Source organism: Phyllobates terribilis, unplaced genomic scaffold (assembly GCF_046119375.1).
Source record: "Phyllobates terribilis strain yellow unplaced genomic scaffold, ASM4611937v1 Scaffold_1__5_contigs__length_1240528914, whole genome shotgun sequence".
Classification (NCBI taxonomy): Eukaryota; Metazoa; Chordata; class Amphibia; order Anura; family Dendrobatidae; genus Phyllobates; species Phyllobates terribilis.
Genome location: NW_027362761.1, coordinates 1,066,491,197 through 1,066,505,208, shown reverse-complemented (window position 1 = coordinate 1,066,505,208; position 14,012 = coordinate 1,066,491,197). Strand labels below are relative to the sequence as shown.

Genomic DNA, 14,012 nt, shown 5'->3' with positions numbered 1-14,012 from the left:
CTGCAACATCCTTCAGCATGACCGGTTGGGCAGTAGGTCAGTAATGGTGTGGGGTGGCATTTCTTTGGAGGGCCGCACAGCCCTCCATGTGCTCGCCAGAGGTAGCCTGAATGCCATTAGGTACCGAGATGAGATCCTCAGACCCCTTGTGAGACCATATGCTGGTGTGGTTGGCCCTGGGTTCCTCCTAATACAGGACAATGCCAGACGTCATGTGGCTGGAGTGTGTCAGCAGTTCCTGCAAGATGAAGGCATTGAAGCTATGGACTGGCCCGCCCGTTCCCCAGACTTGAATCCTGAGCACATCTGGGACATCATGTCTCGCTCCTTCCACCAACGTCACGTTGCACCACAGACTGTCCAGGAGTTGGCGGATGCTTTAGTCCAGGTCTGGGAGGAGATCCCATAGCAGACCATCCGCAACCTCATCAGGAGCATGCCCAGGCATTGTAGGGAGGTCATACAGGCACGTGGAGGCCACACACAATACTGAACCTCATTTTGACTTGTTTTAAGGACATTACATCAAAGTTGGATCAGCCTGTAATGTGTTTTTCCACTTTAATTTTGGGGGTAACTCCAAATCCAGGCCTCCATTGGTTAATAAATTTGATTTCCATTGATGATTTTTGTGTGATTTTGTTGTCAGCACATTCAGCTTTGTACAGAACAAAATATTCAATGAGAATATTTCATTCATTCAGATCTAGGATGTGTTATTTGAGTGTTCCCTTTATTTTTTTGAGCAGTGTATTTTCAATTTTCACTCTGCAACATCCACTTTGTGCTTATTTTTAGAAAACGTCTGTGGAGTTAGTATCATCTCTACACCTGTAGATGAATTCCCAGAGGGGTGCCATTTCTAAAATCAAGTCACTTGTGATGTTGGGGGTCCCTGCTTTTTTTTGACCATTTAGGGGCTTTGCAAATAACATCCGCAAACTACTCCAGGAAAATCAGCGTTCCAAAAGTCAAATATTGCTCCTTTCTTCATAGCCCTGCTGTATTCCTAAACAGTAGTTTTTGACCATAAATTGAGTATTGACATACTCGGGAGAAAATGGACCCAAAGTTTGTTGTGCAATTTCTCCTGTTACCTGTGTGAAAATGAAAAATTTGGGGCAAAAGTAACATTTCTGCGGAACCCCCCAAAAAAAAAAAATTATTATTTTAGTTTCCCGATGTTATAATAGCACCCCGGAGGGTTAGTCAAATGCAACATGACATCTGTAATCTGTCAGACAAAATTGCGGCGCAAAAGAGAATAGCGCTCCTTCACTTCTGAGCGCAGGGATGAATTCCCAAAGGGGTGTATAGAGATTCTGCTGTTCTGGCATCTCGGGCTTTGTAAATGGCGGCTATAATGATTCCAGGAAAATCTGCTCTCCAACAGTCAAATAGCGCTGCTTCCTCCTGAGCTCTGCCATGTTTCCAAATAGTAATTTCCGACCACATATTGGTCCAACTTGGGAAAATTTGCACAACATCTGAACCGGGCAGTTCCTCTATTACACTAATACTTTGTAGAACTTGTTGTGCCTGGTAGGATTTTCTGGACACATCTGCAAGGAGTTTGCATGTTCTCCCTGTGTTTGCTTGGGTTTCCTCTAACACTCCAAAGACATACTGATAGGGAATCTAGTTTGTGAGTCCCAATGGGGATAGTGATGATGATGTCTGTAAAGCACCACAGACTACGATGGTGCTATATAAATAAGCACTGCTATGTATATTCAAAAATCCTTAGATTTAGCAAAAAGTAAAAAAAATTTTTTTTTAAAAAAACATGAAAAATAAAAAAAAATCCTATTTTTTCCCCATTAAAAAAAAAGAAGCAACAAACAAACAAACAAACAAAAAAAAACGTTTGGTATTGCTGTGTTCAGAAATCTCTGAATCGGATCAGTAAATGGCGTAATGAGAAAAATAAGAATCAAAATGCCAGAATTGTGTTTTTTGGCTGCCGCAACATTGCAATAAAGTCCACTAACATCATATCTACCCTAAAACTGTATCAATAAAAACATCAGCTCAGTGCACAAAAACTACTAAGCCCTCACCCAGCCCCAGATCACGGAAAATAAAAAGTTAAGGGTCTCGGAAAATGGCGATAAAAGCAAACTTTTTTTTTATCAATTTTAGATTTTTTTTCAACACCGAAATAAAAAAAATATACATGTTTGCTACTTGCGTACTTGTATTGAGCTGGAGAATCATAATGGCAGGTCAGTTTTGCCATATAGTGAACATGTAACCAAAGAGAGAAAAAGGGGGTGTACCAGGAACAACGTACAACAATGTTTTAATAAAAACATACATTTTATTGAGTTAGTCAAAGAAAATGATTTACATATACAGTATATATATATATATATATATATATATATATATATCATATATGCAATACAGTAAAAGCAAAAAACAGACACAATGTAGACACAGGTGAAGAAGAATGTTGGTGAGTGAGCTAATCACATTGAAAATTGAGTAAGTACATGGGTATATCAGAAGGAAATCACCATGAGAACATAAGAGAACACATGTTGGTTCACCTAGACTGCTAAAGCCTATATAGAGGGCCTTACGTATGGCAGCTGTAAGTAATATATCACAATTACAGGTGAATCCCCTTTAAGAGGAATAATATGTATAATTTATAATAGAGAATAAATACAGTTCTATGAAAAAGTTTGGGCACCCCTATTAATCTTAAGCTTAATGTTTTCTTAAAATTGGTGTTTTTGCAACAGCTATTTCAGTTTGATATATGTAATAACTGTTGGACACAGTAATGTTTCTGCCTTGAAATGAGGTTTATTGTACTAACAGAAAATGTGCAATCTGCATTCAAACAAAATTTGACAGGTGCATAAGTATGGGCACCCCACCAGAAAAGTGACATTAATATTTAGTAGATCCTCCTTTTGCAAAAATAACAGCCTCTAGTCGCTTCCTGTAGCTTTTAATGAGTTCCTGGATCCTGGATGAAGGTATTTTTGACCATTCCTCTTTACAAAACAATTCCAGTTCAGTTAAGTTTGATGGTCGCCGAGCATGGACAGCCCTCTTCAAATGATCCCACAGATGTTCAATGATATTCAGGTCTGGGGACTGGGATGGCCATTCCAGAACATTGTAATTGTTCCTCTGCATGAATGCCTGAGTAGATTTGGATCGGTGTTTTGGATCATTGTCTTGCTGAAAGAGCCATACCCTGCGTAACTTCAACTTTATCACTGATTCTTGAACATTATTGTCAAGAATCTGCTGATACTGAGTGGAATCCATGCGTCCCTCAACTTTAACAAGATTCCCGGTGCCAGCATTGGCCACACAGCCCCAAAGCATGATGGAACCTCCACCAAATTTTACTGTGGGTAGCAAGTGTTTTTCTTGGAATGCTGTGTTTTTTTGATGCCATGCATAACGCCTTTTTGTATGACCAAACAACTCAATCTTGGTTTCATCAGTCCACAGGACCTTCTTCCAAAAAGAAATTGGCTTCTCCAAATGTGCTTTTGCATACCTCAGCCGACTCTGTTTGTGGCGTGATTGCAGAAACGGCTTCTTTCGCATCACTCTCCCATACAGCTTCTCCTTGTGCAAAGTGCGTTGTATAGTTGACCGATGCACAGTGACACCATCTGCAGCAAGTTGATGCTGCAGCTCTCTGGAGGTGGTCTGAGGATTGTCCTTGACTGATCTCACCATTCTTCTTCTCTGCCTTTCTGATGTTTTTCTTGGCCTGCCACTTCTGGCCTTAACAAGAACTGTCCCTGTGTTCTTCCATTTCCTTACTATGTTCCTCACAGTGGAAACTGACAGGTTAAATCTCTGAGACAGCTTTTTGTATCCTTCCCCTGAACAACTATGTTGAATAATCTTTGTTTTCAGATCATTTGACAGTTGTTTTGAGGAGCCCATGATGCCACTCTTCAGAGGAGATTCAAACAGGAGAACAACTTGCAAGTGGCCACTTTAAGTAGCTTTTCTCATGATTGCATACACCTGGCTATGAAGTTCAAAGCTCAATGAGGTTACAAAACCAAAAAAAGTGCTTTAGTAAGTCAGTAAAAAGTAGGAGTATTTAAAACAAGAAAATGATAAGGGTGCCCATACTTATGCACCTGTCAAATTTTGTTTGAATGCAGATTGCACATTTTCTGTTAGTACAATAAACCTCATTTCAAGGCAGAAACATTACTGTGTCCAACAGTTATTACATATATCAAACTGAAATAGCTGTTGCAAAAACACCAATTTTAAGAAAACATTAAGCTTAAGATTAATAGGGGTGCCCAAACTTTTTCATATAACTGTACAAGAAAAAAAGGGGAAGAGTTGCAAATGGTATTCACACAAACAATAATACCTAAATGTGGTCAGCTCCCCCATCTAGAGACCCGACACGTGTTTCACCACAGCTTCATCAGGGGTCATATAGTGAATATGGTAAATAAAATACCCCAAAAAACTGTTGTGGAATTGCACTTTTTTGGCAATCTCTACACATTTGAAATGTTTTCCCTTTTTCTAGTGCAATATATGTCAAAATGAATGTTGTCATTCAACAGTACAAAAATGGCTTTTGGAAGAAGGGGAGGAAAAAGCGAAAATGAAAAGAGAAAAAACTGAAAAATCGCCTGGTAGTGAAGGGCTCCCAAAAATATTTTATTTGGGAGCTTTTTGACATGTAGACCCATCAAAGTCCTTTCAAAAGTCAAGTAGTCCTAAAAAATAAAAGTTTTATCAATTTCTTTGAAAAATTGCTGCTAAAATTTTAACCCTTCTAAGATTCTAACAAAAACTGCTATTTCACAATCGATGCCGAGGTATAGTAGATATATGCTAAATGTTTGTTTCCTATTTTGTCTGGGATGACTATTTGTTTTAAGGGCATAAAATTTCAAAGTTAGCAAATAATATCGACCTAAATATAACAGCTGAAGGTCTGCAGTCATCTGTGTGACTCTCTGTGACTGCAGACTTGTAATCCTCACATCATGTAGACTGAGCACTGCCAGCATTATTCTCAGCCCAGAGATGGCAGAAGCCCCTGTATCAGGTGTACAGGAATTGTGCCCCCTCTGCACGAGGAGCAGCAGCGCCTCGTCCTTCAGATACATGAGGGTCCCATCGGGGAGATCAACTTGTACCGGCCATGATGTCATCTCCATGGATGCTGCATCAACGTGCAGAGCAGAAGCCCCTGTAAGGGAGAGCTCAGATGTGGGGGATTGATGGGGATGTGAGGAGCAGATCCCCCCATATTCACAGATTATCGCACAATACATGTGGCCTCATTTCATGTCAGGAAAAACCTGTGAGGAAAGAAGAAATCAGTTTTCTTACAATATAGAATAATGTCCTCCTGCCTCGTTCATGTCTTAGGAAACGGGGTAAGAAATCCTAATCATCTGGTATTATTTATTCCCTGATCTTTTGGGTCGGGACCCCTCCCGAACCCCCTCCATCCTATAGGAGCCATGTATCTGCTCCACTACTGGCAGAAGGTAAGGAGCCAATCACACTGCATGGCTTCTACTTCCTGTTCTAGGCCCCGCCCATCTGGCTTCCCTTGAGATCTCCATGACAACCCTTGACAACTACAGTTAAAGGGCCACGCCCCTGTGGATTCTGATCAGTGCGAATGTCTCCATATTGCTGAGGACTGTGAGCGGCTGAGGGGTGGAGCCAGCAATGATATGAGGGGCGGAGCCAGCAGCAATATGAGCTCTCACAGGAGTGACAGGAGCAGGTGTGTGTGCAGCCAGGTCTGCTCTGCTGTGGAGCCGCAGCGGAGCGTGTTGTGGAGTGTGAGCTCTGCCATGTATGTAGTATAGAGGAGTGTATATATATATATATATATATATATATATATATATATATATATATATACACACGGGGCATGCAGGAGTTTTTAATGGTACCAGTTTGGGTGCATGCGGTGTTTTGATGTCTTTTTATCTTTCTGGTGACACTGTGATATGAGAGCTTATTGTTTCCAGGAGGAGCTGTAGTTTTCATTGGTAATATTTTGGGGTACAGGCAACGTTTTTATCATATTTATTCCATTTTCTTGTTTGTGGGATTAATAAAAAACAACAATTCTGCAGTTGATTTTTATTTTTTCCAAAAAAAAACAGGAATTGTTTTTATGTATTTTTTCTTTACAGCGTTAATCGTGTAGTATAGATATTGCTTTCTGTTATGTAGGAGACAAAATTAACAAAAACTAGAATTTCCTCAATAATTATTACTATTTTATTCTAGATGCTGTTTTTTGTGCCGGATAAATCATGTGATCGTTTTTCAGTTTGGGTTGTTTGTCTCTGCGATGTCAATCAAGTTTATTTTTTTTGTTCTTGTTGTTTTTTGGGGGTTTCTTTTAATTAAATCGGTTGGTCAAGACACATGGACTTTTGTCATGAGTCTGAATGTTGACTCATCTTGTAGGTTGAGTTGATATTTGTTAATTGATGAATGGCTATTATTTATCTCTTGTATCATCTCCTACAATTTATTGTACTGTTACCTTTGCAAAACAGCGACACAGGGTCTTTGAACAATGGATGTTTGCTAAATATGTTGCTCACCATTGTATGAGTCCATGCAGTTTGTTGACTTTCATTGTTTGGGTATTTATAGTTTATCCTTCAATGTTTGCAAGTCAACATTGGTGGATGAACTGTGGATGCTCGACCAATGCAAATTAGTATCACCACCCATTTCTCTTGACCTGTGGATGAAGTCTTGAAGAAGGACAGTTGTGAACTATATAAAAGACTCTTTTTACAAAATCACTGCCAGGAACACTCTATGTGACAGCTCTGCAGAACACCATGGCTCCATCAAGAAGGACACAGATTTGGATTCTATAGGATGCCAGCTTAAGGAACCATGGGCTTGGCTGGAGAAATACAAATCTGCTCCATTGACTATCACGGAACACATGGATACATTTGGGGAAACCAGGTTGGGACCCACCGGTCACCTGGTCCCATGGAGATGTTTGGGGAAACCAGGTTGGGACCCTCCAGTCACTTGGTCCCATGCAGGTATGTGAGGTAGCCAGGTTGGGACCCACCGTCACCTAGTCCCACGGATATGTTCGGGTAAGCCAGGTTGGGACTCTTAGGTCTCCTGGCCACGTACCTCAATGGACTGTCAGCTTTCTAGGCTTGTTTTAATCTCTCTGTGGGTGCCCACCAAAATGGGGTGGGGGCAGTTGGCCCTGGAAGCCCCTAAGAGTGGCAGCTGATTTAATCCCAGCGAGGCAGTGGAAGGGTGAAACTCTGTAATTTGCACCATCTTGGGTATTTGCTGGGACTGTTCAATATGTTTATTGTCTGTTTGGTAGTTCAATAAAGTATTGCCTCACTGTTTTACCCTCACCCTGTGTTGTCTGAGTAGTATTATGCTCAGTGGTGGATTATAGTGAGTATGATCTGCTCCACCATGAGGGGCTCGATCTTCCCGTGGGCCCACGTTCAGAGATCCCAGCACAGCCCAGGATGGATTTTTGTAGCGCCAAAGCTTGCTAAATAGGATTGTTCAGTATAGCGCTAATAGAGAATAAATGTCTGAGCTCTTCTTTCTGATGGGCATTTTTGAGCGCGGAGCTATGCTTTGGACTCACCGCTGCGCTCCCCATGCCATTGTGGTGGCCATGTTAACACCAATCTGCGCGGAGGAGACTATGGGAGTCAGACAAAGGACACCAGGCGCGGTGACAAATGTACGGACACTTTTTAGTCCCAGGATAGAGGGTCACTGTGAAAATTAATGAACCACTGTGCATAGTAAAGCAATAAAATAATAAAATCAATATCCTCTTGACTCTTCCATGCGGCTTCCAATTGCTGCTTTCCCTTTTTCCACTTAAACCCTTAACGACCGCCGTAATGCATTTTCACGGTGGCAGTTAAGGGTCCTTATTCCTCAGCGCCGTGAAAATGCGACGCTGAGGAATAATGCTGTAGCGCCCCCCAGAGTTGGAAATTCTCCAGGGTCTCAGCTACCATGGGTACCCTGGAGAATATGATCAGGGCCGGTTTTTCCGGTCCCCTGTCACGTGATCGCCGCTTGTCACCAAATAGCGGCGATCACAAAAAAAAAAGTGCGCCCACGGAAGCCCCCCGAGCCCCCTGGTGCCTCCGCCGTCTTCCGATCTCCCCCTGAGGGTCCCCCGGCTCTCCGGCATCTTCTGGTAAAAAAAAAAAATTGCGGGCGCATGCGCAGTGCGCCCGCTGAGATCTGCCTGGCAACAATAGGGAATTTTCCCTATTTGGTTCATTTTGATCACTGTGATAAACCATATCACAGTGATCAAAATAAAAAAATAAATAAATCAAACCCCCTCTTGTACCCCCCTTAGGTAAATAAATATTATAAAATAAATAAAAAATATATATTTTTTGTCAGGGTTAGGGTTAGCCCAGGGTTAGGGTAAGGGTTAGCCCAGGGTTAGGGTTAGCTCAGGGTTAGCATTATCCCAGGGTTAGGGTTAGCCCAGGGCTATGGTTAGGGTTAGTCCAGGGTTAGGGTTAGGGTTAGCCCAGGGTTAGGGCAGGGTTAGGGTAAGGGTTAGCCCAGGGTTTGGGTTAGCTCTGTGTTAGGGTTCGGGTTAGCCCAGGGTTAGGGTTAGCCCAAGGTTAGGGTTAGCTTTAGCCCAGGGTTAGGGTTAGCCCAGGGCTAGGGTTAGCCCAGAGTTAGGGTTAGCCCAGGGCTATGGTTAGGGTTAGCCCAGGGTTAGGGTTAGCCCAGGGCTATGGTTAGGGTTAGTCCAGGATTAGGGTTAGCCCAGGGTTAGGGCTAGCCCAGGGTTAGGGTTAGGGTTAGCCCAGGGTTAGGGTTAGCCCAGGGTTAAGGTTAGCCCAGGGTTAAGGTTAGCCCAGGGTTAGAGTTAGCCCAGGGTTAGAATTATGGTTAGCCCAGGGTTAGAGTTAGGGTTAGCCCAGGGTTAGAGTTAGGGCCAGCCCAGGATTAGGGTTAGGGTTAGCCCAGGGTTAGGGTTAGGGATAGCCCAGGGTTAGGGTTACAGTTAGCCCAGGTTTAGGGTTAGCCCAGAGATAGGGTTAGCGCAGGCTTAGGGTTAGCCCAGGGTTAGGGTTACGGTTAGGATTAGGGCTAGGGTTAGGGTTAGGATTTTTTCAAAAGTAAAGAAAAAAAATGATTATATGGCGACTAGTGTTGAGCGCAAGTGCTCGCTACTTGAGTTTGCATCAGGTGCTCGGTTATGCACCGAGTATCGCGGGTGTTCAAGTGACATGCTCGACTCCTTGCCCTGCATGTTTCGCGGTTGTTAGACAGCTAAACAAACACGCGGGGATTGCCTGCCATACACGAGCGATCCCTATATGTATTTTTTGGGTGTCTAACAACCGTGAAACATGTGGGGTTGAGACTCGAGCACATCACTCGAGCACCCGCGATACATGTTGCATACCTGAGTACCCGATGCTAACTCAAGTAGCGAGCACTTGCGCTCAAGACTAGTGACAACTTATTCAATATGACGACATAATGTTATCAAATTCTGTGTCGTATCTCTGGGTTCAAAATGTTCACTATACCCCTTGATAAAATCCCTGAGGGTTTCCAAAAATGGTTTCACTTGTGGGTGGTTTCCACTGTTTAGGCACATCAGGGGCTCTCCAAACGCAATATGGCGTCCGCTAATTATTCAAGCAAATTTTACATTCAAAAAGTAAAATGGTGCTCTTTCCCTTCCGAGCTCTGCTGTGCGACCAAACAGTGGTTTTACCCCACATATGGTGTATCGGCTTACTCAGGAGAAATTGCACAACAAATTTTTATGGTGCAATTTCTCCTGTTACCCTTATGAAAACACAAAATACAAAATTGGGGGCTGAAAAACATTTTTGTGGGAAAAATGTGAAAACTTTATTTTTACGGCTCAATGTTATAAACTTCTGTGAAGCACCTGGGGGTTCAAAGTGCTCACCACACATCTAGATAAGTTCCCTGAGGGGTCTAGTTTCCAAAATGGTGTCACTTGTGGGGGGTTTCCACTGTTTAGGCACATCAGGGGTTCACCAAATGCATCATGGCGTCCGCTAATTATTCAAGCAAATTTTATATTCAAAAAGTCAAATGGTGCTACTTTCCTTACGAATCCTGCCGTGTGCCCAAACAGTGGTTTTCCCCCCACATATGGGGTATCGGTTTACTCAGGAGAAATTTCACCACAAATTTTGTGGCCCATTTTCTCTTGTTACCCTTGAGAAAATTAAAAATTTGGGGCCTGAAGTAAAATTTGGGTGAAAAAAAGTTAAAAGTTCATTTTTTCCTTTCACGTTGCTTCAGTTCCTGTGAAGCACATGAAGGGTTAATAAACTTCTTGAATGTGGTTTTGAGCACCTTGAGGGTTGCATTTTTTAGAATGGTGTCACTTTTGGGTATATTCTGTCATGTAGACCCCTCAAAGTCACTTCAATTGTGATGTGGTCCCTAAAAAAATGGTTTTGTAAATTTTGTTGGAAAAATGAGAAATCGCTGGTCAACTTTTAACCCTTATAACTTCCTAACAATAAAAAAATGTTGGTTACAAAATTGTGCTGATGTAAAGTAGACATGTGGGAAATGTTATTTATTAACTATTTTGTGTGACATATCGCTCTGATTTAAGGGCATAAAAATTCAAAGTTTGAAAATTGCAAAATTTTTGCAAAATTTCTTTTTTTTTTCACAAATAAATGCAAGTCATATCAAATAAATTTTACCACGATCATAAAGTACAATATGTCATGAAAAAACAGTCTCGGAATTAGTGGGATCCGTTAAAGCGTTCCAGAGTAATTACCTCATAAAGTGACAGTGGTCAGAATTGAAAATTTGGCTCTGTCCTTAAGGGGTTAAGCTCATGCTGAAGGACGCAGACGGCACAACAATGACATCATCATCCCACCTGCGTCACACAGCAGGCGCCGGGCAGCGAGCCGAGGATGGATTCCTGCAGCAGCGCTGCTATATCCATCTGGATCAGTGACCCATGAATGTAGATTTATAATGGGGGCACAGGCTGGTGTCTGATTTATATTCTCAGTGGAGCAGGATACACTGCGGTGAATGATATACTCATGGGCACAGTGTGGCGCATATTTGCATTCGGTGTCCCGGGGGGTGGGGGCATTATTTATTTAAGTCGCTTATATATGTAACATTTTTGTTTTTCAGGAGTGCGGTGATATGCTGAAAAGTGCGGAGCAGCAGAAACCTGGACGGCAAACTCTGCAAAGAGGGGTCATGGCGGGAAGTCGTCACGAAAGACTGGACTAGGTAAAGAAGAGAAGAAAGAGAGCGACTGCAGTGTATAAACTGGAGACCTATGTGGGGCCCATTATATTAAAGGGAAAGCTATGTGGGGCCCATTATATAAAAGGGAAAGCTATGTGGGGCCCATTATATTAAAGGGAAAGCTATGTGGGGCCCAATATATTAAAGTGAAAGCTATGTGGGGCCCAATATATTAAAGTGAAAGCTATGTGGGGCCCAATATATTAAAGGCAGGGCTATGTGGGGCCCATTATATTAAAGGAATGGCTATGTGGGGCCTATTATATTAAAGAGACTGCTATGTGGGGTTCATTATATTATGGAGAGAGCTATGTGGGGTTCATTATATTAAAGGGAAAGCTAAGTAGGGCCCATTATCTTAAATGGATGCCAATGTGGGGTTCATTATACTAAAGGGAAAGCTATGTGTGGCCTATTATATTTAATGGATGGCTATGTGAGCCCATTTAATTATAATAAATTCTATGTGGAGCCCATTATATTAGATAGAGGGCTTTGTGGGGACCAATACATTATAAAGAAGGCTATATTGGGGCCCATTGTAACGGGTCCGGGAGGCGGACTGTAACGGGTCCGGGAGGCGGAACCTCTGAGCTACTATACAAGGGGGCGGCCCTTGTAAGGGAGCGGGTGGCAGTCTCTGGGTGAACGGACAGGGAGTTACGGCAAGTGATCAGGGCAGTCTCTGGGTAAGGGGTAGGTACGACCTGTGATGGCAGAGCCTCCGGGTAGGCTAGCAGGCAGGTGGTAGATGTGTGCTCCCAGGTGAGCAAGCGAGAGTCTCTGGAATAGCTGATGGTCACCGCACGTGACAACGGGACCTCCGGGCTGGCAAGCAGGCAGGTAACGGAGATGCGCTCCCAGGTGAGCGGGCAAGAGTCTCTGGAATAGCTGATGGTCACCGCACGTGACAACGGGACCTCCGGGCTGGCAAGCAGGCAGGTAACGGGGATGCGCTCCCAGGTGAGCGGGCAAGAGTCTCTGAGATAGCTGGTGGTCACAGCACGTGACAACGGAGCCTCCGGGCAGGCAAGCAGGCAGATAACGGAGAAGCGCTCCCAGGTGAGCGGGCAAGCTGGTCCATAGACAGACTGACCGGAGTAGTAAGGCAGACCGTCGGACCTCAGGCAAGCAGGCAGGTAGCTGACATGCGCTCCCAGGTGAGCGGGCAGGCTGGTCCTTCGACAGACTGACAGGAGAAGTAAGGCAGACCGTCGGACCTCAGACTGGCAGACAGGTAACAAGTATTCAGGCAGGAATCAGGCAGGTAACTGGCAGGTACTGGCAGGTAACTAGCAGGAAACTGGCAGGTAACTGGCAACGGGACCTGAGGGCTGAAGCACAGGTGAGACACAGGTGCAAACAACATTGCTCGGGCACCTCCATTTTGGAGGAGGTGCCTAATATATGATGAAGTCCTCCGGCCATTGGCCGGGGACTCTTTAGGGCGGCGCGCGCGGCCCCTTTAAGAGGAGGGGAGCGCGCGCGCGCGCGCCCTAAGCACAGGGGCCGGGAAGGAGCGCGCGCTGAGAGCAGAGCAGGAGGAGGACGCCGGGACGGAGCGCGCGCTGACAGCAGAGCGGGGGAAGGAAGCCGGGCACGGAGCAGAGCGGTGAGAGGAGCAGCGTCCCTGCCTAGCAGAGGGCAGGGACGCCGGCACTACAGTACCCCCCCCTTTAGGCCCCCCCATTTTTAGGCCAGACAGAAATTTAGCTAGGATGAGAGGGGCATGGATGTTCTCCCGGGGCTCCCACGTACTCTCCTCAGGACCAAACCCCTTCCAATCTACCAGGAAAAAGGTCTTTCCTCTTACCCTTTTGGTGGCAAGAATGTTCTCTACCTCAAACTCGTCCTCAGCAGAAACCGGAGCAGGAGGCATACCTGTAGACTTGGAAAAAGAGTTAAGTACCACAGGTTTGAGGAGAGACACATGGAAGGAGTTAGGGATCCGTAAGTTGGCCGGGAGTTTCAATTTATAGGCCACCGGGTTGATCTGACTGATGACCTCCAGTGGGCCGATGAACCGAGGCCCTAACTTATAGGAAGGGATCTTGAGCCGGACATATTTGGACGAGAGCCAGACTTTATCCCCAGGGCGGAATTGAGGAGGGTCCAGACGTTTTTTGTCAGCGTGTCTTTTCATACGCTCGGATGACAGAAGAAGTGCGGACCGGGTACTCTCCCATATGGAGGAAAATTTGTTAACAAGAGATTCCGCAGCCGGATTGTCCGCCGAGGTGGAGACGGGAAACGGGATCCGAGGATGCTGACCGTAGACTACAAAAAACGGGGATTTGGAGGAAGACTCGCTCTCGTGATTGTTGTACGAGAATTCGGCCCATGGCAGGAGATCCACCCAGTCAGAATGGTGGGCATTAACGAAGTGCCGAAGGTAACTGGTCAGGTTCTGATTGATCCGCTCCACTTGACCATTAGACTGTGGGTGGTAAGCGGAGGAGAAGTCCAGGGTGACGTCCAGCAATTTACAAGTGGCTCTCCAGAAACGGGAAGTGAACTGTACCCCACGATCCGACACGATGTGACGGGGCAGGCCATGAAGACGGAAGATGTGGCGGATAAAGTCTTTAGCCAGCTCGGGTGCAGACGGAAGACCTGGCAGTGGAATGAAGTGAGCCATCTTGGAGAAGCGGTCAGCGACCACCCAAATGACCGTACAACCGGCAGAGACAGGC

General features: G+C 44.6%; 1 protein-coding gene across 1 annotated transcript in view; it reads left to right on the top strand.

The window, feature by feature from the left end:
• Positions 1 to 11,428, top strand: part of LOC141159266 (bifunctional phosphoribosylaminoimidazole carboxylase/phosphoribosylaminoimidazole succinocarboxamide synthetase-like) — a 72,004-nt gene extending 60,576 nt beyond the window's left edge. The window contains exon 15 of the mRNA XM_073645445.1: positions 11,200 to 11,428. Within this exon, the coding sequence (XP_073501546.1) occupies positions 11,200 to 11,210 (11 nt within the window). The 3' untranslated portion in view covers positions 11,211 to 11,428. The remainder of the gene's footprint in view (positions 1 to 11,199) is intronic.
• Positions 11,429 to 14,012: the final 2,584 nt, after the last annotated feature.